Below are 27,922 nucleotides of genomic sequence, written 5' to 3'. Positions count from 1 at the left end.
CCGTGAATATGAATGAAAATATTCTAAGGAAAATGTTAGCAAAACAAAACCAAACATAGAGGAAAGCATGACTTGAGAGGCAGAACTTTGGACTGAAACAACCTGAATCCCAAGATTCTGAGCCAAACTTAGAGATAGCTCCATAAGAAGGGATGTCTAGTTGGAAGAGTGACAGAAGGGATTTTTGTGGGGCAGAGAAGTGGAAGAAATCCATGATACCAGTAGCTTCCAGCAAGTACTTAAATCCCAAGGAAAGGCAATCCTATCTTACTAGTGGAAGTCTGTTGTGAAGAAGATGGAGAAAATCCCATTGCTTTTTTCTTCTTTATTCTCTCACTGGTTGGCCCTGGAGTAAGACCGAGTTGTGGCAAGGACACAGCAGAATGAGAAGACTAAATAAAGCCCTGTTGCTGTAACTAGAGCCAGGAAGGGGTCCTCTGAGAACTAAAAAGTTCTAGGAAGATAGGGGAGAGGAGGCAACTCAAGTTAGAGATCCCTTAAAGTATATGAAGCCAAGGGTGCACACATGTAGATCTGACACTAGGCAGCACACCAAAGGCCTTGAGAATTGAACTAGAAGGTAGACCATAAACCAGGTCTCAGAGTGGGTCCTGGGTGAAGCACTTGAAAGATAAAGCACACTGGCACTGCAAATGCTTTGAAAACTGAACTGACATTGGAAGCCCAGGGCTCAGAAAGTACTTTAAAACTTACACACTGAAGCTGAATTCAACCTACTAAGATAAGCAAACCAAAATTATGCCCCTCACAGGATTTAAAATAGATTCAAAGAATCAAATTATTAAAAATGTCTAGCAAACAATAAAAATGTATTCTGCATACAACGGAATAGGACAATTTTAACAACTCACAATGGAGAAGAAAAAAAGGAAAAGACATCAACACTGAGATGATCCACATTCGAATTACCAAAGACTTTTAAACAGCAAAAGACCTTAAACTTACAGATTTAAGAAATGTAGCATATCACAAAAAAGATAAACTATAAGAAACCATTGCTGAGACACATCATAACCAAACTGCTGAAAATCAAAGAAAAAAAAAAACCAAAAGCTTCCAGAGAATACAGATGCATTTTACATATAGGAGAACAATGCCTTGAATAACAGAACTCTCATTGAAAGTATGAAGGCCCAAGGGTAGTGGAACATTTTTAAAATGCTTTAAGGAAAGAAATGTCAACCCCAATCTTTATCCAGTGAAAATGATCAAGAATGAAGAATAAAAGATATTAGATAAAGAAAGACAATGAGGATTTGCTACCAGCAGGCTTGCTCTAAAAGAAGCGCTAAACAACACTCTTTAGATGAAAGGAAAATGATACCAAAGGAAAACTTGAAACTTCAAGAATAAGAGCTTATAGAAATGGCAAATTGCTGAGTAAAAAATAAAATTGTTTTTTTCTTTTTATAAATATTTCCTGTGCTAAAAAGCAAGGAGTATAACACTGTGTCATGAGGCTTGCAATGTATGTAGATATAATAAATATAATAATCGTAATAAAAGCGGGGAGGCTAAAAAGACATATATGGTGGTAAGATTTCTTTTGCTAAACTTGGTAGGTTTTCAACCATTAATGCCTTATAAATACTTTTTTCTTCCTGGCACTTTCTTTTTTCCTTTCACAGTCTCAGGGACGCAAACGCAGCACTGAAATGTAACTCGAGGTGCACTGTGAATTACACATGCCGTGTGTGTCGTAACACTCTCCAAAGCGAGTCACCCCACGTTGAGAGAAGTCTGAGAGATCTCTGGCAGTATCTACCAGAACTGAAAACCCTTTATACACACCCTGGGATTGAGTGATTTCAGTCTTTGTATAAAATCAACAGAAAGACAAGCATACGCACACACACAGACAGCCATATACAAGAATATTTACAGCCACGTTTTTATTACAACACAAAATTATAAAAAAAATACAAATACCCATCAAGAGGATTGATAAATAGCAGTCTATTCTTAAAATGGAATAGTATACAGAATGTACATGAATACACTACTGCCACATGCAATAATGTATCAATCTTTAAAATGTTGAGTGAAACAGCACAAAAGAATTTTTAATGAATAACAAAATACATATATAGTTTGAAGAAGAAAACTATTTCATGTTAAAAACTGGGAAGTGGTCAACTTTGGGGGTAGTAACAACTACATTTTATTCTGAAGAGTGCAAGAAGTTTACTTCATATTTTCTTCCTCTTATGGAGGCTGATGCTTATAAGCATTTTGTATCTTGCCTCTGCATGTACTATATAAGCACTTAAAAAAATAAACTGAGTCAGGAGAACTCAAAAACTTAGAAAATTAGCTTCATTGCTGATAAAAAGTTCAATATCAATGATCACAGCCATTTCATATGCTAGTAAACATAGATAAATATTTATGGGGTACAGTACATTAAGTTAATAATTATTATTACATTTGTGATTAAAATTACCTCATATATATATTTAAGCATGCTTTAAAAAAGACAAAGTTTTACAATAACTTAGAAAGGCTTCACAAAGAAATCACATAATTTATTACTGCATTTCCATGTTTTCTCCCTTGTGAGTTCTCTGATGGACAATAAGATTTCTCTTATAACTGAAGGACTTACCACATTCATTACAAATATACGGTTTCTCCCCTGTGTGAGTTCTCTGATGTACAATGAGATTTGTCTTCTGGCGGAAGCACTTCCCACATTCACTACACTTGTATGGTTTCTCTCCTGTATGAGTTCTTTGATGATGAATGAGATATGATTTCCTGCTAAAGGCTTTCCCACACTGCGGGCATTCATAGGATTTCTGCCCTGTATGTATTTTCTGATGTACAGTGAGGGTTGCTTTCTGGCGAAAAGACTTCCCACATTCATTACAAATATAAGGTTTCTCTCCTGTGTGGATTCTCTGATGTAAATTGAGATTTGTCTTCTGACTGAAGGATTTTCCACATTCATTACATTCATATGGTTTCTCTCCTGTGTGAGTTCTGTGATGATCAATGAGGTACGACTTCATTCTAAAAGCCTTCCCACAGTGAGGACATTCATAGGATTTTTCCCCTGTATGTGTTCTCTGATGTGCCACGAGGGTTGTCTTCTGGCGGAAGGATTTTCCACATTCATTACAAATATAAGGTTTCTCTTCATTATGAGTCTTCTCATGAAGAGCAAGGGTTGTCTTCTGGGAGAAGGACTTCCCACATTCATTACAAATATAGGGTTTTTCCCCTGTATGAGTTCTTTGATGTACAGTAAGGTTTGCCTTCTGATGAAAGGACTTTCCACATTCTTTACAAATATAGGGTTTTTCTCCTGTATGAATTCTCTGATGTAGGGAGAGTGTTGTCTTCTGGCGGAAAGACTTCCCACAGTCGCTACACTCATATGGTTTCTCTCCTGTGTGAGTTCTCTGATGACGAATGAGGTGTGATTTCAATCTAAAGGCATTCCTACATTGTGGACATTCATATGATTTCTCCCCTGTATGTGTTCGCTGATGATCAGTGAGGGCTGTCTTTAGGCGGAAAGACTTACCACATTCATTACAAACAAAGGGTTTCTCTCCTGTGTGAGTTCTCTGATGATCAATGAGATAGGATTTCCTCCTAAATGAATTTCCACACTGATGACATTGATAGGGTTTTTCTTCTGTGTGAATTCCCTGATGCAGAATCAATACTGATTTCCTGCAAAAGGACTTCCCACATTCAATGCATGTATGCTTTTTTTCAATATTCGTTGTTCTTCTTCTTTTATTATAATCAGATGTGTTTCCCCTTCTATAAGTTCTACTATGTGTAATTGGGCCTCCTCTTTTAAAAAAGGCTTTCTCACAGTCATTATATTCAAATGACTGTGCTGGTGTTTCCATCTTATGATATTGCGTGATTGTTTCATTATGACTGATGGTCCTCCCACGTTGATTATGAGATTTGACTCCAGAGTGAGCTGTCTCTGGTTTAGTATTGAGGAGTGATTTCCCATACCCATTACACTCACTAAGTCTCCTTCTTGTAGGACTTAGATTACTGATGATTAATTCTGAAACATTTTTAAAAATCTTTTCATGAGTGTCATATTCAGGAGGTAGCTTTTTTGAATTAATAGAGTTTTTACTTAAAGTAAATGTCTTTTCACATGTACTACCATTCTCATTAACCAGCTTTTTGTGGTTGATTAATATAACTGATCTAGAATACTTATCTTGCTGTTCCTTGAATTTCAATAAAAAGTCTTCGGCTTTCCAGTTTTCTTCTAGAAAAGAATATAATTAATAACAACTTGTGAATCTTACATATTTTCTATGAAAAGGAACTGTATATGTGTATGAGGCCAGAAAAGATCAAGGACAAACTATTCCTTGCCTGGGAAAAGACATGGAATATAAATTAAACACTCTGTCTCAGTGTGGAAAAAGGTGAAAAATAAGTAATGAATGCTAGTAACATTTGCACTTTGTACCAGAACTTCATACAGAAAGTGAAACAAAGACAAGAAGCAGTAAAGAAAAGAGGCCCAAGAATAGTGGAAGAGGAATTCATGCTTGGATAGGTGGATTTAGAGGCAATAAACTGAACCTATGGCATTAAGATTTAAGTAGGATGAACAAGACAAATTAGTGGAAAAGCTAGTTCAGGGAAAATTTTAGAGGTAAGTGTTTAAGAGGACACAGATTAGAGCTTTTAAATGTTCATCCCTAGATTGTGAGGTAAAATACTTCCAGTTGTCCCACCACCCCGCTTCCACACAGCTATCGATACATCTTTCCAAGCATTAATTATTTTCCTAGCATTTAGAAAAAAAAATCCTATAGTCTACACTCTAATCCTCTATATAACTGGGAATCATTTTTTCTTGTGAGGGAAGTACAAAGAAAACACTCCCAATAGGAACTTTATTTTTATTAAAAACAAATGGGTTTTTTTTCCACCAAATTGTGCAGCATGCAAGATCTTAGTTCCCTGACCAGAGATTGAACTCATACCCTCTACAGTGGAAGCCCAGACTCTTAACCACTGAATCACCAGGGAAGTCCCCCAACAGGAACTTTGAAACAAACTAGTGTTTTGTTTACTGGTGTATTCAGATTGCTGTTATTATTTTCTTTCAAAATTGCTCAGTAAGAAAACACTCATGACAATTAATTATAACTATTCTTTTCAACTGCTAACTTAATTTTTGAGGTTTAAAGAAAGAATCAAGTCTTTGTCCGATACAGTAACATTCTTAACTCCAGTTTTCCATATGTGGACCAGAAAGATTGCTCCCTGTGGTTCTAGATCACTCATTAACCTTAGCCTTTATTTCTCTTATAAATTTATAATTATATTTGAGATCATCCATATCTAGTGAAACAATGTTAAATCTAGGCTCAAAAGTCTGTTTCTTCCTGAGTCCATTGCCTCCAGTACTAACATACAAGGAATTTCTCCTGTAAACAAAACTTTACATCACCTAAACTCACTTTTTATATTCGAACAAGTTTTCAGGGTTGTCCACATATCTGAAAAATCTCACCCATAACAAGTAAAGCCTCATATTTATTGCTGTATATATACTTCACTTATTCCTAATCACATGCTTTACTTACATTCTTTTAATCAGCTGACTTTTTTCCTAGTCTTATTTCTAATCATATTTAGAGAATCTTCAAGAAAATGCTACCACTCCAAGATATCAAAACCCTTCACATATGCCCCACCATCAATTTAAGGATTGTTTCTTTATAACTTGAAAACAATTACAGTTTATAAAAATAATTCTAACAAATCTTTTTATAAGCTTATACTGTATCATAAATATTTCATTAAAAATGCAAACTTTGACAATAATCCTTTCTCATAATTCTTTATTGAAATTCTTTATTGGTTATTTTCTTTGTATTCTTCTGAGTTTACATTAACACTGCAGATCATAGATAGGTAGTGTCTGTTAGAATCCACCACTTCAATCAGATGTACAGAGCCATGACCTGAGCAAATACTTCTGAAAGGACTTATCAGTACATGCTTTGTGAATGGAGGACAAAGAGATCTCCCCTATACAGTTCCACAAACAGAAAAAAAGCAACTGACTACTTAACATGTATACTACAGCAAAGAAAATACAAAGTATATTATCTTTGAAAGAATGAATCCTTAAACATAAACCATGTACAGTCAAGTATCAAATTACATAATCTTTAAGAGTTGTATGTGTTACAGTTATAAGCAACATGGGAATGAAGAAAAAGGAGAGGTGGATATGCTGGGGAGTAGTCAAGGAAGAGCAAGGATAAGAAATCATGACTTCAAAGATACACATTATATGGAAGGGTGAACACAGTGAAAAGTACAGACATGATAAACCTTACATGTATAGAGGACATTTAGGAGACTAGATCAAGTGGAAATTAGCAAGTTTCCACAAAAGAGAAAAACTTGAAAAGACCACATGATGGCTTACTATGGTAGTCCTTGTATAAAGGAGACTTTCAATGTCATATAATTAACAAAAAGAAGTAGGGAACAAGTATCTTGTTAGGAAAGTAACAATATAAGTTGAAAAAATTAGGGCAAAAATTATATCAAAGCCAAATTGTAATTACAGTTTCAAGACATGAAATATAGTAGCTGTCAATTTGTATGATATTTATGTAGAAGTGAGAAAACTACAGTGAAAAATGACAATATAGGAGGATGTAAATATATTTAACAGGCTTACAAACACAAACTGTGAAGAGGTTCCCAAAAGATTATGACAGAGACAATCAAGCTGGTATCACAGCAGAAACAAAATAATCTGGAAATAGTTAGTGGGAAAGAATTTAAAGCTAGGAAAGTTAGAATAGGTAAGACATCAGAGTGCGGAACTTATGAAGGACTAGAGTGAAGGTGGGAGAAATGTGCCAAGTATGTCAGTGCTAGAGGTATCATATAAAACAAAGAGTTTAAATTCTCAGAATGGATGATACTACTATAATTAAAAGATAGATCTCTTGATGACAAATTAGAGAAAGAAGACTGAGAGTCTAGAGAAATAATATACATTAAAAAAAAAAAGATTTGTGTGACTATTATGTATAAGGCACTGTTCCAGGCAATGTGGCCAGAGTATAAAGAGAACAGACTAAGCTGGAAATAATCACTTAGAGAATCAGGGTTAAGAACAAGTCAATGTTTTACCCAAAGTAAGGGACAGTTTCAGGTAAGATGATCATCCATATACAATGAACCATGAAAACTTACTGGAAGAAAATAGTAACTATGGAATTATCTGTCTTGGCCAAGGCAAGGGAATTAATAGCTAGACTTGTGGTGAGAATGGGAACTCAGAGTTAGCATAGCAAACAAATCTGGAATGATACTAAAGATTTGGAGATAAAATAGACAGCACCTGAGAAATAATAACCAAGAATATTTTCTTTCTTAAAGATAGATAAGAATGCCTAAAAGAAACCTATACAATGGCTAGATGATAAGGGACTGAGAAAGCTAGAAAAGGACAGAAATGGATGAAAAGATCTAAAAGAAGGAAGGCTTACAGTACATTTTGATTAAGAGTGGCAATTAGGCAATTAATTAGGCAATTAAGAGTGGCAAGCAAATTAGGAGTCTATTATATAGGGTGAGTGATATTTGAAAGTGTGATTTAAGATTTTTGCAGGCACAGTGGTCATTTCAAAGGTTAGGATCCTTTAAAAGGATACTACCAAAACATTTCAAAGGTGTCGCCCACCACACAATCACTTTAAATTTATTTTTCACTAGATTTCATCTGCCTGAGAGTCAGAAACTCACCTAAGCGGGTATGACCTTTAAATGATGTCCACGGTTCTTCTCCTCGTTCCAACTTGAGGATCACATCAGGCTTGGTCATGTGACACCCTGATTAAGGGAAGATTTGGATTAAGTTGCTTAGATGTTAATACATTTGAAAAATCAATAAGCTGAATTTCCGTTCTGCAAAGTAAGATACTTTGTGTAAAAGTAAACTTAACACCTTGTACTAGGCAAGTGAAGACACAATTATCCTTTGTTGTCAACCAAAAAGAATTCATCCCTGAAATCCAAGATCACGTGTATTTTAGGCACTCTGAAAGGAAATGCATGCTACTGAAAGTTTCAAAGAATTTTTCTTACCTACAGAAATGAGATGGCAATAGTTTTCCAACATTACATCCATGTAGAGTGTCTTCTGAGCAGGATCCAGGTGCTGCCACTCCTCCTGACTGAAGTCCACAGTCACATCTTTGAATGACACTGATCCCTGTAATGGTTTGGAACTGTGATCAGAAAATTGACCAGAAACTGGGGACTAGTTTTTTATTTTATACCTTATTTTATCTTTTGGCTGTCCTATACGGCATGTGGGATCTCAGCTCGCCACCCAGGGATTGAACCGGTGCTCCCTGCAGTGGAAGTACAGTCTTAACCACTGGACTGCCGGGTAAATCCTTGGGGACTAGTTTTGATCCTGCTCCTTTCTGGCATTCACATGAAACTTGTAAATAAAGCCTACCATTTTTCTTGTTTTGTGATTTAGATTGTAAGGGAAGCAACAACAACAAAAAATCAAAGTAGGAGTACTTGCCACCGTATTTACTTAATAACTCATTCTAAAAATGTATTGTGAAGTCACTTTGTAATCCCAAATTGCATTAGTTTACTTGGGTGCCAAGATATGCAACACACAATCTCTGCTCACAAGAAGTTACAGCTGCAAAGCATGGGACACATACTTTGTCAACCCAAATCTACAAGACTGGTGGTAAGGGTACTACAACAGAAGTATGTTACAGTGAATTACAAGGGCAGAACAATTTTTCAGGCTTCACTAATGAGGTAATTTTTTTTCTCCTTTAAGATTAATGTGTTATGCAGGAAGAATATGGTTTTAAAATGCATGGCTGCGAATGGAGAGAGTAGCATGATAACACATATACTACCATATGTAAAACAGATAGCCAATGAGAATTTGTTGTATGACTCAGGGAACTCCAACCTGGGCTCTGTGACAACCTAGAGGGGTGGAATGGGTGAGAGGTGGGAGGGAGGTTCAAGAGGGAGAGGACATATGTATACCTATGGCTGATTCATGTTGATGTATAGTATAAACCAACACATTATTGTAAAGCAACTATCCTTCAATTAAAAATAAATTCTAAAAAATGCATGAATGTGACATATCTAGCAATAATAGAGTGAACTGGTCAATAAAACAATTCCTCAGATGATAATTTTAAAATGTGTACACAATACATAATAAAAGTAATAGAAGGCACTGGAAGGACACCAAAGTAGGCAAAAATTGGAGGAGAATTTATTCTTAAATGATAACAATGAGTAAGAATTCTTAAGTTTGTGGCTATTTTGCATGAAGGTACCCACCCCAAAGTCCACAGCTCCGCAGGCAGAAAACCAGTTTACTTCCTCAAAGGTGACAGAGGATAGAATTGAGGACTGGTAGATGAGCTGAAGATTTAGTGACATTTATCTAGAAGTGAGAAAACTATTGGAAGAATGAGACTCCAAATCTGAGTATAAACTTTGCCAGAACTCTAGTTTGATAGTTAAGCTAAGCAATTAAGAGAGATCAAAGGAGACTTAGGAAAAAGCAAACAAGACACGAGAAAAGAGTTTTGAAAACCAGAAGTGTACCGAGTGAGATTCCGAGATTTCTGCATTTTTGATTAACAGCATTACACAACCTGCTTATAAGTTAAGCAGAACCTAGAGCCTTATTGGACTGAGGTGTCAGAAAATTGGGGCTAACAAAGCAGCAGGAAGCATAAAAGGGTGAAACACTAGAAGAAAGAGTACTGCAGAAAGTAAGCCCTCAAATCTAAACATTAATGTATACCAATTCTTTGAGAGCTAAAAGTACATGAACATCACCCATCACGGGACCAGAGTGAAAAAAGCAGCAGGAGGAAGCTGAAGAGATCTAACTATCAGCAGCTTCACACTTGGGGTGGAAGTAAGAGGACAGGGAGGGCAGGGTTTCAAGCTTGATTCCAAGCAAGTTAATTGTCTACTAGAAGAAAAACAAACAAAAATCCTCAAAAAACGAGACACACAGAATTTAGATTACTATAATACATTATTCAAGAGATCCTGGTTTCTAGCAAAAATTACCAGATGTGTAAACAGAAAAATAAGAGGGGGAATATAACCCATATTTAGAAAAAGATAGTTCATGGAAACTAATTCCTAGTGAGCCTAGATGTTGGATTTTGCAAAAAAAAAAAAAAAAAAAAAAAAGGCTTCAAAATAGCTGTTCTAAAGGCGTCCAAAGAAGTAATGAAAAATCTGGCAGGGAATCTCAAAACATAAACTGATAAAAAAACATGAACTGAAAATTCTAGACCTACCAAGTATAATAAATGAAATGAAAATTTCACCATATAGGCTCAGTAGCATAGGAAAAGGAACAAACATTAACCTTGTAAACGCAGACATACCTTGGAGACATCACAGTTTCAGTTCTAGACCACTGCAATAATTATTGCAATAAAGCCAGTCACAAAAATTCTTTGATTGTGCACTGCATATAAAAGTTACATGTACATTAGATTGTAGTCTTATTAAGTGTGCAATGGCATTATGTCTAAAAAACAATGTATATGTCTGTCTGAATTAAAAAATACTTAGATAAAATGCGTTGATCATCACTAGAGCTTTCTGTGAGTTGTAATCTTTTTGTAATAGTAACATCAAAGATCACTGACTACAGATGATAACAAATACAATAATAATGATAAAGTGAAATATTTCAGGAATAGCCATCTTGCCAGCGACATGAGCAAATACTAAATACTGTTGGGAAAATGGCACCTACAGACTTGCTCAACTCAGGATTGCTAAAAACCTTCAATTTGTAACAATGAAATATCTGCAAAGTGAAATTTAAAAAAGCATAATAAAGTATGACTATACTGATCAACAGAAATTAAGCCATCTGAATAGAAAGGAAATGAAAAAGAAAAAAATGAATAACAGATTCACAGAGATTTTTGGGTCAATTTCAAAGTAATGCAAGACAGATATAATTGGAGTCCCAGAGAAAGAGAAAAAAAAAGGTCTGAAAAAATTTTAAGGAAATAATGGCATAACATATTCAAAATAAGCAAAAATTTGACTTACACATTAAAAAAGCTTAATGAACCCCAAAAGAATAAAAACAAAAGAAAACTACACTCAGAAAATCCTAATCAAACTGCTAAAAGCCTAAGAGAACATCAACCAAGAATTCTGTACTCAGCAACATTCAGTTCAGTTCAGCAACATTACCTATTAAAAACAAAGGCTACATAAAGCTATATGAGCAGATAAAGTCTGAAAGAATTCATCACTAGCAAAACTGTACAACCAAAAATGGTAAAAAAAAAAAAAAAGGTCTTGAGGCTGAAGGTAAAAATGACACCAAACGATAACCAAGGTCTTTAGGAAAGAATGAAGAGTCAGAGAAAAGTTTTATATAAAAGACTATAAATATTCATTTCCTTTTTTTTTAAAAGTTTTTAGCAGCAATTGGTGAACATTTTTCTGCCGTTTCAGCATGAAAACAACCATGGAGAATTTATGAAATGAATGAGCAATGTTGTGTTTCAATAAAACTTCATGTTTGGACACTGAGATTTAAATTTCAAAAACTTAAATAGGTCAGAAATATTTTGATTTTGTATTTTTTCCAACATTTAAACTAGAAAAACTATTCTTAACTCACAGTCTGTACAAAAATAGGTAGCAGACTGGATTTAACCTAATGGCTGTAGACCCTTGGTTTAAAGCAAGCATTTTAACACCATTAATTACAAACAGAAATATCACATACGTGGAGAATCAAAAAGCAAACCATGGAAGTCAGTAAATGAAAATACAATGTTGCAAGCTGATATATTTTACCTTAAGTAATTCAGCATTATCTCTAATAAATCATGATAAATTAAAGATACTATTCTATAGAAGCTGCATACTATAATCCCTAAAGAAACCACAAAAAATAATGCAAGATGATATAACTACAGATACAACAGAGAAATGAAAATGAATAATGAAAATTCATTATTGTGTCAGTATTGACTGACACAAAGTAAAATAGAATGTAGGAACAGATGCATAAAAACAGGTTAGGAGGAATCTTAAATGTGTTAAGAAGCCCAATCTGAAAAGGCTACAGAATGTAAGATTTTGACTATGTGACATTCTGGAAAAGTCAAAACTACAGAAAAGATAAAAAGATCAGTGGTTGCCACTATTATAGAGGAGAGGGAGGGATGAGTAGGCAGAGGACAGAGGATTTTTAGAGCAGTGAAATTAAGTCTGTATACTATTATAATGGCAGATACATAACACTATATATTTGTCAAAATCTATAGAATAAACAGCACCAAAAATGAACCTTAATATAAACTATGAACTTTGGATGACAATGATGTATCAGTGTAGGCTCGCTGATTTTAACAACATACCACTCTGGTACAAGATACTAATATTAGGGAAGCCTTTGCATTTGTCAGGGTAGGGAATAAATGGAAACTCACTGTGCTTTCTACTTAATTTTTCTCTGAATGTAAAATTTAAAGTATATTTAAAAGATTTAAAATAAAACAGGTCAGGTAATCAGAAAACAAAGAGCAAAATAGCAGCCCTGACTCCAACTTTAGAACTAAACACTCCCATGTGGCTTGTGGGATCTTAGTTCCCTAACCAGGGATTGAATGCCTGCCCCCTGCATTGGAAGCATGGAATCTTAACCACTGGACTGCCAGGGAAGTCCCAAGACTGAGATTATAAAAAATGTATAAAAAAGCAGGACTCAAAATATATTCCCTGGTGGCTCAGACGGTAAAGCATCTGCCCACAGTGCAGGAGACCTGGGTTTGATCCCTGAGTCGGGAGGATCCCCTGGAGAAGGAAATGGCAGCCCACTCCAGTAATCTTGCCTGGAAAATCCATCCCATGGATGGAGAATCCTGGTAGGCTACAGTCCATAGGGTCGCAAAGAGTCAGACACGACTGAGCATTTTCATTTTCACTTCACTTTCAAAATATATTCTGTCATCAAGAGACATATTTTAAATACCACAGACACAAATATGTTTCAAATAAAAGGATGGAGAAGGACATAAAAACATTAAACATGGGAAAGCTGATGTGGCTATAGTAAAAGCAAACAGAACGGATTTCAAGGTGAGGTGAGGAGTATTACCACAACAAATAAAGAACATTTCCTGAGGATAAAACAGTAAATACATCAGGAAGATGTAACAATTACAACTGTATATGTACTTAAATAACAATTTCAAAACACTTGAGGCAAAAATTGATGAAAGAAAAGTGAGATTTCAGAAAAGTCCAAAATTGATGTTAATGTTGATCACTAACTGAGAGAACTAGACCAACGGGGGGAAAATCTGTAGCCATTCAGAATCTCTAGAGAATACTGACGCCTGATGCTGGTAAAGACTGAGGACAAGCGGAGAAGGGGGTGACAGAGGATGAGAGGGTTGGATGGCATCACTGACTTAATGGAGATGAGTTTGAGCAAACTTGCTGAGACAGTGAAGGACCGGGAAGCCTGGGGTGCTGCAGTTCATGGGGTCATAAAGAGTCAGACAGACTTAGCGACTTAAAAACAATAACAACAACTCATTGGATATTTATAAATAACCACTTTCAATATTTTGCACAACACATTTTTTTCAAGAGTAAATGGACTATGCACCAAGATAGATCATAAGGAAATCTCAACAGATTAAAGAAAAATCACATGAAGTATGTTTTCTGACCACACATGAACTAAATTAGATATCAATAAAGATAACATATCTAGACAAGTCCCAAATGTTTGGAAATTAAATGATACACTTCCAAGTAATCAATTTAGGGTCAAAGAAAAATAAAAAAGAAACCTTTCATAAAATATATTAGGCTAAATACAATTTTGAAGAATAGGATAAGAGAAAAACTTATAAGTTTAAATGCTTGCTTATATTAGGAAACAAGAAAGATTTAATATCAATAATTTAAACTTTTATCTTAAGTAGCTTTAAAAAAGAGTATGCTAAACTCAACGCAAGTAAAGGAAATGGTTTGGAAAAAAGGAAAAATCAGTAAAATAGGAAATAAATAAGCAACAGGGGGGAAAAAAATCAGTGAAACTAAAAGCCAGATACTTTAAAGTATCATTAAAATGTAAAACCTCTAGGGACTTCCCTGGTGGTCCAGTGGTTAAGAATCCGCCTTCCGATCCAGGGAACGTGGGTTCCATCCCTGGTCAGGGAACTAAGATCCTGCGTGCCATGGGGCAACTACGTTGGTGTTTCACACTATTAATAGAGAAGCCCATGTAGCAATAAAGACCTGCAACAGTACCAAGCACAGCCCCCAGCCCCTCACAAAAAAAGGTAAAACACCAGTCAGACACTGAAGAAGTAAAGAGGGGTGCCGCACATGGCCACTATCAGATCCTGCAGATATTAAATAAAACAAAGAGACTACAGCATAAACAAATTAAAGGCAATAAATTAGACAGTGTAGATCAAATGGACAAATCTTTTCACTTAAAAACATGGTACCAAAGAAAAAGAAGATCTGCAAACCCTCAACTATTAAAGATCTGAGTTTGCAATTCAAGAAGTTTCCACAAAGATTTTTCCAGGTCCAGAAGACTTCAAGGTAAGTCCTGTGAAACATTTAAGAGTTAATGATAATACTACACTAACTTTTTCTTAAAAATAAAGGACTGAGGAATACTTTCCTATTTCTTTTATGAGGTGAATCTTATACAGTTACCAAAACCAGAACAGACCAATAGCCTTGATGAATACCAATTAAAAACCAAAAAATAAGAGTGAATTGTATAAAGGGATAATATAAAAAGCATAACACATGAACAAGTGGTGCTTATCACTGGAATGCAAGATTGGTATAATACCTGACAATCAATAATATAATCCTCATTATATCAGAATATAGTAGGAAAAGCCTATGGTCATTTCAAATGAAAAAAAAAAAAAAAGCATTAGGCAAAATTTAACATCTGTTATACTTGTATTAAAAACTCTCAACATTAGAAATAGAACTCCTCAACTTAATGAAATGCAACTACAAAAGATTTATACATAATATCATACTTATTAGTTAAAGGTTGCTTTTCCCCTAAGATCAGGAGCAAGACAAGGATAGCTGCTCCCATCAGTTCTATAGAACACTGCAGACAATGCATAAAGAATGAAAAATACAAGGCAAACAGACTGGAAAGGGCGAAGGCAAACTGCATTCACAGACATAACCAGATATGTAGAAAGTACAGGAAATAATAAGTGAATTTATCACGGTCACAGCTCATTTATCTCAAAATATTTTAAAAAATCAATTCTATTTTATATACTAGCAACAAACAATTGAGAATGAAGTTAAAAAATAAAATTAGGAAAATATTTGCAAGACCTGTGCACTGGAAACTACAAAACACTGCTGAGAGAAATTTTAGAAGACCTAAGCAAACATGGAAATACACTAGGTCCATGGTTCAGAAGACTTACTACTGTTAACCTAACAATTATCTCTAACCAATTTATAAATCTTTGAAAACTTAATCACAATCTACTAGGTTGTTTTATAGAGACTGATGAGTTGATTTGAAAATTTATAGGAAAATGTAAAATACCTATTATACCTAAAACAATTTGGTAGGTTCACATTACCTGATACCAGGACTTAATACCCTAACTAAAACTGTTATCTTGGTCAAAGTATAAATACACAAATCAATTAAGCAGACTATAAAAAATGCTTACACACATGATCAACTGATTGTCAACAAAGGCTCCAATATAATTCAGTAGAAAAAGGATCTCTTTTCACAAAAGACTCTGGAAAAACTGGATATCCATTGAAAACAGAAAAAGGGAACTTAAACTCTTACCTTACAGAATGAAACTGACATGGATCACTCCTTTAAAATGAAAATCTAAAACCATAATACTTACATATTAAAAAATAAAATATGCATAATGCTGGAGTATGCAAAGACTTCTGAGGTAGTGCACAAAAAGCCCCATCATAAAAACTTAAAACCTGGTAAACTGGATTTTATCAAAATTAAAAACTTCAGCTCTGAAAGACACCACTAAGAAAATTAAAAATCAAGTCACAGACTGGGAAAGATATTCCCAGTATTTCTATCTTACAAAAGACTTGTATTGAGAATGTATAAAGAACTCTCATAATACAGGAATAAGAAGACAACCAAATCAACTGGCAAAAGATCTAAACAAATCCAGTAGCTATATATCAATGACAAATATGCGAAATAAAAAATACCCACCAATTTTAATTGTTAGGGAAACAAAAAATTTCAAAAGAATGAAATGCCAATACACACCTGCTAGAATTAACTAATGGAGAAGGCAATGGCACCCCACTCCAGTACTCTTGCCTGGAAAATCCCATGGGCAGAGGAGCCTGGTGGGCTGTAGTCCACATGTCGGACACGACTGAGTAACTTCACTTTCACTTTTCACTTTCATGCATTGGAGAAGGAATGGCAACCCACTCCAGTGTTCTTGCCTGGAGAATCCCAGGGATGGGGGAGCCTGGTGGGCTGCCGTCTATGGGGTCGCACAGAGTCGAACATGACTGAAGTGACTTAGAAGTAGCAGCAGAATTAACTAAAATTAAAGAGTGACCATACCAAGTGTTGGTGAAGATATGCAGCTATAATATAATAACTATCATACATTGCTAGTGGGAAAGTAAAATGGTACAACCACTTTGCTTAACAGTTTGGCAAGTTTTTTTTCAATAAAGTTAAACATATATTTTTCACACAATTTACTGATTTCAAATCTAGGCAGGTTTTATACAAAAGAAATGAAAATATAATCCACATATGAGCATATCACTGTAACAGTCAAAAAGTGAAAAAAAAAAGTCTATCAAAAAGTGAGGGTATAACTAAAAAATTGTGGTATATTCATATAATGGAATAACAGTAGTCAGCAATATAAGGAATATTCTGATACACACAACATGAATTTCAAAAGAAAATTACATTGAGTTAAATAGGCTAATCCCCTAAAAAGCAAATATTCTACTATTCCATTTACATGAAAGTCTAGAGGAGGCAAAACTAATTTACAGCGACAAAAGCAGGTATGATTAATAATACCTTAATAAAGGCCAATGGTGGCAGTAGAGCAACTGGTTGTAGGGGGGCATGAAAGAACTTTTTGAAGTAATAGAAATTTTGTAATCTTGATTGTTGTGGTAACTGAATAAATCTTTATACCTTTCTCAAAGTTCCTAAACTTATTCAACACTTAAAATGAGTTGCCTTTTATTCTGTATAGATTATACCTTAAAAATTTTTGATTAAAAAAAAAAGGTATGTTTGGGCTTCTTCAAAAATGGAAGAGTGGCTCTTATTTCACATTTACTGTAGATAACAGCTCTAAACTCCAGAAAAATAAAATCAATGCCTCAGTTTCCATGGGAGATGGATTTCAGGACCCCCTGTAGATACCCAAATCTCAAGATACTCAAGTCCCTTACATAAACTGTGTAGTATTTATATATAATCTATTTTATATTGTTCCATATACTTTAAATCATCTTGACTTACCATATGTAATACAATGTAAATGCTATGTAAATAGTTGCCACTGTCCAGCAATTTCAAATTTTGTATTTTGGAACATTCTGGGATTTTTTTTTTAACATTTTCAATCTGTGGTTGGTTGAATTTGTGGATGTGGAAGGGAAGCCCCATGAATATGGAGTGCTGACTATAAAAAACAACTATCTGAAGGCACTTAAAAGTGACCCAAACAAACAGAAACTGGAGGGAAGGTTTTATACTTAGGAGAAGAACGACAGGAGAATTGCCAATTCACACTACTTTCAGCCTAAACACAGTTCCCAAGTAGACATCAAGTATGGAAAATAAAATTCAGGTGGAAATCCATGGTCCTACTGGCTTGAAGAAACAAAAGATAGAATTTAGGACAACAACAGTAATTGGAAAAGAAGTAGGGAAATCCTGAAGAAATGAAAGCCAGAGGCAGGAGTTGGGGGGAGCCCAAAAACACTGAACAAACTTTATCCACACCTTTAGCTGATACCCCAGTTAGGCATTCATGGGTCAGAATTTGAGACCTCTGGTTAAATATAAAAGAAATCAAGCAGAGATTCGAGCTGCCACTAATCAGAGAGTCTGAAGTTTAAAGTTTGATTTCAGCCTACTTACCTGTCCAACAAAACAAATCAACTTCTATGGAAATTAACTGATAGAGGAAATTCTCTTCTGCTGTAAACAATTAAAAAATTGTAAAAAATAGATTAAACATATGTTTTTAAGCACTGGCTGACAGTGCTTAAAAACAGAGCACAGTAAGCTCGAAAGGGAACAAGGTAAGCTTTGACTGCCCAGCTTATAGCTTATAGGCAATTTCCAGGTTACAGCACAGGGAGGGTAAACACAGAGCCCAGCAGTCTTTCTGAGTGGAAGAAACAGAGATGGGAGTTTGAAGAGTCCAAGATGGCTAGAACTGCTAAGCAAAATACTGAAGAGGAGGGAGCAGCAGAGAGAGAGAGAGAGAGAGAGAGACAGAGGCCTCTCCAGACATATGTAGAGTGATAGCCTTGAATCTACAGCTGAATATCGATCTCAAAATACATGGGCTCACCATCAACACAATGAACGGGCAACTTACAGAATGGGAAAGTTTCTGCAAATGACCAATAAAGGGTCCAAATTACAGGCTTCCCAGGTGGCACAATGGTATAAAGAATCCACCTGCCAACGCAGGAGACACAGGAGGTGCAGCTTCAATCCCTGGGTCAGGAAGATCCCCTAGAGAAGGAAGTGGCAACCTGCTCTAATATTCTTGCCTAGAAAATTCCAAGGACAGAGGAGCCTGGTGGGCTATATAGTCTATGAGGTCACAAAGAGTCAAACATGACTGAACACATATACATCCAAACTATTAATATATAAGCAGCATACAAATTCAATATTAAAATAAAACCCCAAATAACCCAAGTAAATAACGGGCAGAAGACTGAACAGACATTTTTCCAAAGAAAACAGAGATGGCCAACAGGCATATGAAGATACTCAATATCACTAACATCGGAGAAATGCAAATCAAAACCATAATGAGATACCATCTCACACCTGTCAGAATGGCTATCATCAGAAAGACCACAGACTAACAAACACTGACAAGGATGTGGAGAAAAAGGAACCCTTACAGTCTGCTCGTGGGAATGTAAACTGGTGCAGCCACTGTGAAAAACAGTTGGAAGCTCTCAAAAAAACTAAAACTAGAACTGTCACGTGGCCTGGCAATTTCACTCCTGGGTAAAATGTAAAAACACTAATTCAGACAGACACATGCACCACCCCAACGTTCAGAGCTCTATTTATAGTGGCCAAGATGTGAAAGCCACCTAGGTGCCCGTCAACAGAGGAACGGATAAAGAAGACACAGTGAATAGCCACACACACACACACACAGGAATATGACTCAGCCATAAAAAAAAAAGAACGAAATTTTGCCACCTGCAACAACCTGGATAGATTTGGAAAGTATCATATTTAGTGAAGCAAGTCAGAGAAATACACAAATACTATATGTCATCATGAATGTGTGGAATCTAAAAAATAAAACAAATGTATATAACAAAACAGAAACAAGACTTAGAGACAGAGATAACTAGTGGATACCAGTGGGGAAAGGGAAGGAGGGAGGAGTAAGATAGGTGTAGCAGATTAAGAGGCATAAACTACTAGGCATAAAATAAATAAGCTACCAGAATATACTGCATAGCACATGGAATACAGCCAATAAGTGTAATAACTATAAATGGAGCTTAACCTTTAAAAACTGTGAATCACTATGTTGTACACCTGAAACGTATGTAATATTGTAAATCAGCTGAAGAAAATAAAGAAAAGGTGGGAGATGCTCCAGGTTAAAAAGCATTTAGGATATTCCCAAAAAATTAAAATTAAAAATAAATACTAATCATAAGAATGCCAGAACGGCTATAACAGTATCAAACAGAATAGATTTTAGAAAAAAGAATATTATCAGGGATTAAGAAAGGTACTTTATTTTAACTTATTTATTTATTTTCTGGCTGCACTGTGTGGCATGGGAGATCTTAGTTCCCCGACCAGGGACTGAGCCCATACCCCCTACAGAGGAAGCATGGAGTCTTAGCCACTAGGTCACCAGGGAAGTCCCAAGTAAGGCATTTTATAATGACAGAGGAGATCAATTCATAAAAAGACAGAACAATCCTAAATATAAATTCATCTAAAAACAGAAATTCAAAATATATTAAGTAAAAACTTATAGAACCAAAAGTTAAAATAGACACAATTATAGCCACATGAATCCTACATGTAGCTCAGTCGGTAAAGAATCTCCCTGTAATGCAGGAGACCTGCATTCAATTCGTGCATCAGGAAGATCCCCTGAAGAAGGAAATGACAACCCACTGCAGTATTCTTGCCTGGAGAATGCCATGGGCAGAGGAGCCTGGCAGGCTACAATCCACGGGGTTGTAAGAGTTGGACGTGACTTAGCGACTAAACCACCATCACTGTCCTGTCAGGAGCATGTGATGTCTGGCTGTCCTGCTTCAGTGATGCCAAGGGTGATCAGCAGTGTCATCCTATTCCATCCATTTAAAAAAGCTCAGTCAGACTTTCCATTAATAGTTTTGGGCTTCCCTGATGGCTCACCTGCAATGCGGGAGACCCAGGTTCGATCTCTGGGTTGGGAATATCCCCTGGAGAAGGGAATGGCTAACCACTCCAGTATTCTGGCCTGGAGAATTCCATGCCAGGAGGCTGAAGGGCTACAGTCCATGGGGTCACAAAGAGTTGGACACGACTGAGTGACTTTCACTTTCACAGCCACACTTGTAACTTTTAAGATTTTGACTTCCTTTTATGTCATTGGTATAACAGACTGAAAATCAATAAGGATACAGAAAATTTTACCATCATAATCAAGCAATTTGACTTGATTATTTACAGAATACACCATCCAACAACACTAGAATATACATCCTCTACAAGTACATATAGAACATTCATCAGATGGTACTATAACCTGTGGTACAAAAGAAGTCTATAAATTTAAGAATGAAATCATGTACAGCATGGTTCCTGATTATAACCAAATTAAACTGGAAATCAATAGGAGAAAGCTATTTGGAAAATCCCCAAATATTTGAAAATTAAACAGACTTCCTCTAAACAAATGAGTCAAAAAGGAAAGCATGAGATAAATTAGAAAATATTTTCAAATGAATAAAAATGAAAATACAACATGTCTAAATTTGTTAGAGGGAAATTTATAGCGTTAAATGTCCTACAGGGAAAAAAAAGTCCAATATCAATGATATAACCTTCCATGTACAAAATAAGAGGTAATTAAATCCAAAGTAATGAAAGGAAATACAAAGTATAAGAGCAGAAATGAAGTAACAGGAAACAGAAAAACAGGAAATCAATGAAACCAAAGGTTGCTGCTTTGAAAAAAATCAGCGAAATTGATAAATCTTTAGTCAACTGATCAAGGAAATAACTAAAAGTCACAAATAATCAACAACAGAATGAAAGAGGGGCACCATTACAGATTACATAAACATCAAAAGGATAAAAAGAGTAGATTTTTGAACAACTTTGTGCTGATAAATTTTATTACTTGGATGAAATGGACAAATTGCTTAAAAGACATAAATTATAAAAGCTCACTGAAGAGAAAAAAATCGATAGCATGAAAGTGAAAGTGTTAAGTCATTCAGTCGTGTCCAACTCTTTGTAACACCATGGACTATACAGTATGCCAGGCTCCTCTGTCCATGGAATTCTCCAGCCAAGAATACTGAAGTGAGTTGCCATTCCCTTCTCCAGTGGATCTTCCCAACTCAGTGACTGAATTCAGGTCTCCTGCATTGCTGGCAGCTTCTTTACTGTCTGAGCCACAAGGGAAGCCTGAATAGCATTAATAGCCACAATTCTATTAAGGAAATTGAACTGATAGTAAAAAATCTTCCCACAAACAAATCTTGAGGCTCAGATGGCTTCACTGGTGAATTCTAACAAACAGTTAAGGAAGAAATAATAACAATTCTACACAAATTCTTTCAGAAAATAAAAGGAGAGAATAGTTCTCAACTCATTCTATAAGTTAGCATTACCTTCATACCAAAACTAGACAACAACATTACAAGAAAAACTACAGACCAAATTATTTATGAACCACAGACAAAACAATCCTTAACAGTGTGTTAGTAAATTCACCAAGCAATATGTGAAAAATGAATATATGAGTCTATCATGACCAAGTGGGGTTTATCCTAGGGATAAGCTGGTTTAGCACTTCAAAAATCAGTCAATATAACTCATCATATTAATTTTAAAAGGGGGAAAACCATAGAATACATAAAAAACAACAGAAGCATAAAAACTTTTAACAAAATTCAACATTCATTTGTGATAAAAATGATCACTAATCAAGAATTTCTTCAACCTGATAAATCTGATAAAGAGCATTTATGTAAAACCAATGTTACACTTAGTCAAAAACTACATCCCTTTTCCCTTAGTCAGGAATAAGGCAAAGATATCTGTTCTCATTACTTATATCAACACTGCACTGAAAGTTCTAGACAATGTAGTAAAGCCAGACAGAAATAAAAGGACTATAGATTGGAAAGCAAAGATGGACAACAGTAATGTTACACATCTGACATGATTATGTGTGAAGAAAATCCTAAAGAATCTACCAAAAAATTACTAGAATAAGTTTAGAGAGAAGGTAGGTTAATAAACAAAAATCAAATTGCATTTTCATATACTAATCAACTACATTTTAGCAATAAACAATGGGAATTTGAAATAAAAATGAATAGTATTTACAACAACATAAAAAACACCTCAGTATTAATACAACAAACATTTGCAAGACTGGTACACTGAAAACAACAAAACATTATGGTTACCCACTCCAGTATTCTAGTCTGGAGAATTCCACAGATTACAGTCCATGGGGTCAAAAAGAGTCAAACACGACTGAGCGACTTTCCCTTTCTTTCTCTTTGGAATGTGAAAAAGCTCTGGAAATAGATACTGCTGATGGTATAATACCTTTACTCTTTTTTCAATCCTCCAACTGTTCACCCCAATGCTCACTTATGGATGTTCGTGTTTCTTATACTTTACTGTTTAACTGTGTGTGTGTGTCTGTGTGTGGTGAAACATATGTGACATAAAATTTTATCATTTTAACCATTTTTCAGTATAAAATTCTTTGCCATTAAGTACATTCACAATGTTATGTAACCATCACCAGTATCTACTGGAGTGGGTAGCCATTTCCTTCTCCAGGGGATCTTCCCAATCCAAGGATTGAACCCAGGTCTCCCGCATTGCAGGTGGGTTCTTTACCAGCTGAGCCACCAGGGAAGCCCAAACAGAAACTCTGCCAATAACACTCAACAGTTAACTCTTATCTTACAGTTTGCCTAGTATTAAACCCAAAGCACATTAGAATAATGTTTAAGACAATCCATTATGGGAGAGGAAGATATTAAAATACACATTAACAGTTTAAATTCAAGGATCTCTTGAAGGATCAGAGGGGAGAAATAAGAGGATTCTTGGTTTTTGTACAATCTGCCAAGCATAGCTCTCATCTCAAAACCTCAAGACAGGACTTCTTGACACTTAACTAACAGCAATCTGTCAATTCTATCTTCATCCTGACTGCTCTTTTCTTTGCAAGAAGGTGCATGCTGTATTATGTGCTGTGCTGTGCTTCGCTGCTCAGTCACGTCCTACTCTTTGAGACCCTATGGACTGTAGAATGCCAGGCTCCTCTGTCCATGGGGATCCTCCAGGCAAGAATACTGGAGTGGGTTGCCATGCCCTCTTCCATGCAGTACTATATTCTCATTTAATTTGAGGAAATGCATTTTTGTTCTAGCACTGTTTCTGGGAGAAGACTGAGAAAAGATGTTGAATGATTACACCCACTTAATATGTGAACACTGGTTAAAATTAGAAGGAGCACTCGTAGAAGGTAAAAGCTTATCTGACCAATAGAACAAGTGGGTACTGCCTTCCTGAAGGGGAAGGCAAACAGGAGGATTTTAGTGCAAGAAAAGCAAGTGCTCAAACAGTCTTTAAACAAACAAACAAAACTATTTCAGAAAAGGGAGAAGAGCCATCATCTCACCTGAGCCATGGTTTTGAGATTTACAAGAGATGACCAGTCTTCCTTTGGGCTCTTCTTTTGAAAAAGGGTGGCTCCTAAGAAGGCAAAACCAACATGAAAAGAAGCCACATGACACCACATACGTCTTTCAGCTCTCATGACTTACGACTCAATTAAAATCGACTCCATTTCCTTTGCTTTGGTGCTTGTCCAGTCTGTCCACACAAATACAGGGGGATAATGAGCTAAACAAATATTATTTCATCCCCAAAGCTAGAGATACAGGATATTGGGGCAAAAAGTTAGATTCTGGGCAAGCCACTCTCCTCTCTAGTACCACTTTTCTCTCCGAAGCTGCCTACTACTACTTCCAAGCTCTTCTCCATTAAGGCTCAACCTACATCATGACCAACAATACATGAAAATACCTGTCACCCCATACCCTGAGTACCACTGATACAAAGTTCTCGATGCTTGCTAAAGTATACATTGTGATTCTAGCTCTTATTTTTCTCATTATGAGAGAGGATAAGCTTCTGAAGTTTAAAAAAAAAACTCATCTTTTTTTAAAAAACTAAAAGACAAGCCAGACTGAGTCAGGCCACCAACTCCCTAGTCTACAGCCACCACCAGGCCCTGCAGACATTACCGCAGTCCATCTTTAGTTTCCTGCCTGTAAAAGGTCTCAAAATTTTTTCACTTTTCTAATAACTATTTTCTGGATTGATACTAGATATTTTTTAAAGGAAGGAAATTAATCCTGTAAATACCTAAAATAATTTTTATAGCTTTTTTTAATCATATACTTTATTTCCTTTACATATTTGAGTATATCTGGACTTCATATTTAGTTCCACTGATCTTTTCATTTAACTGCCAGGACTGCTCTGCAGTTATTATAGTTTTAAAGCATATTTTAGTATCAGGTAGGCCTACTCCCCACCTCCATTATTTTTCTTTAACTGCTTCTGTCTTGTTCATTATCTCCTAACAACTTTGGAAAGTTTAAAAATTTTACTGAAATTTTACAGAAACTTCATGAAATATCAGTTTTGACACCATGTGTCTTCTGGTTCTTAAATCTTTAATTTTTGAGTCTGTCAGGAACATCAAATTTTTTTTTTACAAACCATACAACCTTTGTATCTTGTATTTTGACAGCCACTTCCCATAGTTTTCTGATACACACAGTCTATTGATTTGTTAATGTCTTTTCCAGCAAACCTCTGAGTTTTTTGTTGTCATTATTTTTAACAGGATGGTAAATAAGAAGTTTTCCTACCTCAGTCTCAGCAGATGTCTCAAAGATGGTGAGCAAACAAGCTTTTAATTGTCCCTCATGCTAAAATAAAGTCTTAAAAAGTAGCTGACTATAAAGTTTTGCTACCATTAACTCCAAGGAGGAAGAGGCTCCTTCAAGAGGCTAGAAGAGGCTAAGAAAAGGGAATGTCTCTTTAAGAGAGCAAATTATTTTTAGAACAGTTTTCTAGGGAGAAGAAAATTAGATGCTTCTTCCTCCCTTATAACAAACAAGGAGCTCCTTAGACCCTAGGTGAGGTGAAGTCGCTCAGTCGTGTCCGACTCTTTGCGACCCCATGGACTGTAACCAACTAGGCCTTTCCATCCATAGGATTCTCCAGGCAAGAATACTGGAGTGGATTGCCATTTCCTTCTCCAGGGGATCTTCCTGACCCAGGAATCGAACCTGGGTCTCCCGCATTGGAGGCAGACGCTTTAACCTCTGAGCCACCAGGGAAGCCCCCTTAGACCCTAATTCTACCTCTACTATAAATCAAAGTAGTGAGAGAATTTGGGGGAGAAATGTACATGCTTCCAGGATATGCGGGAGTGGAGCGGTGGTGACTAAGGGGCTAATTCTCATCTGACCTCCAGATGGGGAATCCATGGATGATGGAGCATGCCTAGGTTGGCTTAGATACTGTCCAAGAGGACTGACAGGAGAGAACAAGACCTACAAGTAGGTGGGTCACTGCATGCCAAGAGAGGTATCTGGAGAAGTGGTTGTGCCCATAAAAAGGGAACTGTATCTGGAAGTTCCCAACAGTGGGATCTCTCAGAAGGTAAGGTATTTGTTGTTGTTCAATCACTGAGTTGTGTCCGACTCTTTGTAACCCCAGGAACTGCAGCATACCAGGCTTCCCTGTTCTTCACTATCTCCTGGAGTTCACTCAAACTCATGTTCATTGAGTTGGCCATGCCAAAGTAAGATATGACTTACACTATATTATAATGGTACCAGTCATGTTAGCCTGTTTTTGTCCTTGACTTATGATTTCTCTTTTTCAGCTCCCAATCCATTCCAGCTGAAGACTATCAACCTAGAAGGAATAAAGAGGGGACAAACAGAGGGATTAGAGAAGAAACCGATCACATTTTCTTTCACACAGCAGACTTCCAGCAGGAGGAAGCGTCTTTGCTTTTAAAACAAGTTTGAAGTACTGATTTCTACAGTGAACATTCTATTCCGCTAATGAGGCTGATCTCGTGTTTAAATGTTCAGCATCTTTGTAATGACTGAAGAAATTATTGAACCTTTATTGTCCAGAAATTCACCCAAATACAAACTTTGAGAGCAGCAGTTATGGGAGAAAGTTTTTTCTGTGCTCCCAACAGTGTTCTACTTATGTCAACATACTGGTCATTAGTCAGTATGGGGTTTCCCAATACAAGATGGTACCACCTGAAAATTAATTTTACCTCCTCCTCTCCAATTAAAAAATATGTATTTTTTTACTTGTCTATTTGCCAGAGTCAAATTTTACAGGCATATAAAATGGCCGATATTCTGACAATCTAAATAATACATAGTACTTACTAGTCTTGAATCTACTTTCTCAAGTGTTCCATCTCAGTCACACAATGAACCAGCCACATTCACAGTCACCGTGAATTGTGTACTTACTTGTGTGCACAAATACTTTAAAATGTGACATATTCACTGTTGTACCACCCACTACACAATCCCAATCCCAGAACCACACGTCATGCATAAACTCATAGAGCCCATTACCTACTTCTAGGCAAAGTAGTAAAATTTTACTCACAAACCTCTTACTGTTGCTACTCCAAAGTTGCACAGCCTCAAACACAGACCCGCACCTAATTTAAAAATTAGACCACACAGAGACCCTCTGACTTTCATAAACAATAGGTTCCATAACATCGCACAGAGTAACACATGTCCACACACACACAAGAATAGGCACAAAAAGCTACACAATCAGGAAGCCTGTATGTACCAGGCCGAGGTCACAGCCGCCTCGGGCTCCCTGTTCTACCTCGGCGTTCCCAGCACTTGCTCCCAGTTTCTTCCCCTGCCAAGGTTCTCGCTTCCCTCCTCGTTTTCTCTAGGGCCCGGATTCTCGCTTTCCTTCCTGGCCTTCTCTCAGTCCAGGTTCCCTCTTCTTTCCTTGGGGTTCCCAGCCCAGGTTCCCACCTCCCTCCTAGGCAATGCCCACCAGGTCCCAACATCACACACACCCGCCCAGCACCCACTGGACCTACTAGCCTCACCTTCGAAAAGGGACAGCCGTCTGCGCCTGCGCACTCCCGCGCGAGCTCTGCCTCCCAAGGGTCTCAGCGGCCTGTCTTCTCCGCCGTGGCCTCGGCGCGCGCCTTCTCGACATCCGGGCTTTTGCGGCCTTGAACTACATTTCCCA

General features: G+C 36.4%; 1 protein-coding gene and 1 non-coding gene across 4 annotated transcripts; both read right to left on the bottom strand.

The window, feature by feature from the left end:
- Window positions 1-1,888: 1,888 nt before the first annotated feature.
- ZNF567 (zinc finger protein 567) lies at window positions 1,889-27,896 on the bottom strand. Of its 3 annotated transcripts, XM_040252927.1 has the most exons (6): window positions 27,777-27,896; window positions 26,482-26,581; window positions 24,264-24,337; window positions 8,137-8,263; window positions 7,795-7,881; window positions 1,889-4,270 (listed from the first exon to the last, which is right to left on the bottom strand). In XM_040252927.1, the coding sequence occupies exons 3-6, from the start codon at window positions 24,270-24,272 to the stop codon at window positions 2,550-2,552; spliced, it is 1,944 nt and encodes a 647-aa protein (XP_040108861.1). In that variant the 5' UTR covers window positions 24,273-24,337; window positions 26,482-26,581; window positions 27,777-27,896; the 3' UTR covers window positions 1,889-2,549. The 3 variants fall into 3 exon arrangements, with proteins under 3 accessions (XP_040108861.1, XP_040108862.1, XP_040108863.1); XM_040252928.1 differs by lacking the exon at window positions 27,777-27,896 and having other exon boundaries at window positions 26,482-27,769; XM_040252929.1 differs by lacking the exons at window positions 26,482-26,581; window positions 27,777-27,896 and adding an exon at window positions 25,525-25,638.
- TRNAW-CCA lies at window positions 25,926-25,998 on the bottom strand. Its single transcript has one exon. It is a non-coding gene; the product is annotated as a tRNA-Trp (tRNA).
- Window positions 27,897-27,922: the final 26 nt, after the last annotated feature.

The sequence above is a fragment of the Oryx dammah genome, unplaced genomic scaffold, assembly GCF_014754425.2.
Source record: "Oryx dammah isolate SB20612 unplaced genomic scaffold, SCBI_Odam_1.1 HiC_scaffold_13, whole genome shotgun sequence".
In the NCBI taxonomy this organism is placed as follows: domain Eukaryota; kingdom Metazoa; phylum Chordata; class Mammalia; order Artiodactyla; family Bovidae; genus Oryx; species Oryx dammah.
Note: the sequence above shows the minus strand (reverse complement) of the source record. Positions and strands in the feature narration are given on the sequence as shown.

Coding starts and splice junctions, on each gene's coding strand:
- ZNF567 (XM_040252927.1), bottom strand. Junction 7,882..8,136: donor TTGCCATCTCATTTCTGTAG/GTAAGAAAAATT, acceptor TCCCTTAATCAG/GGTGTCACATGACCAAGCCT. Junction 4,271..7,794: donor TAAAGGTCATACCCGCTTAG/GTGAGTTTCTGA, acceptor ATTCTTTTCTAG/AAGAAAACTGGAAAGCCGAA.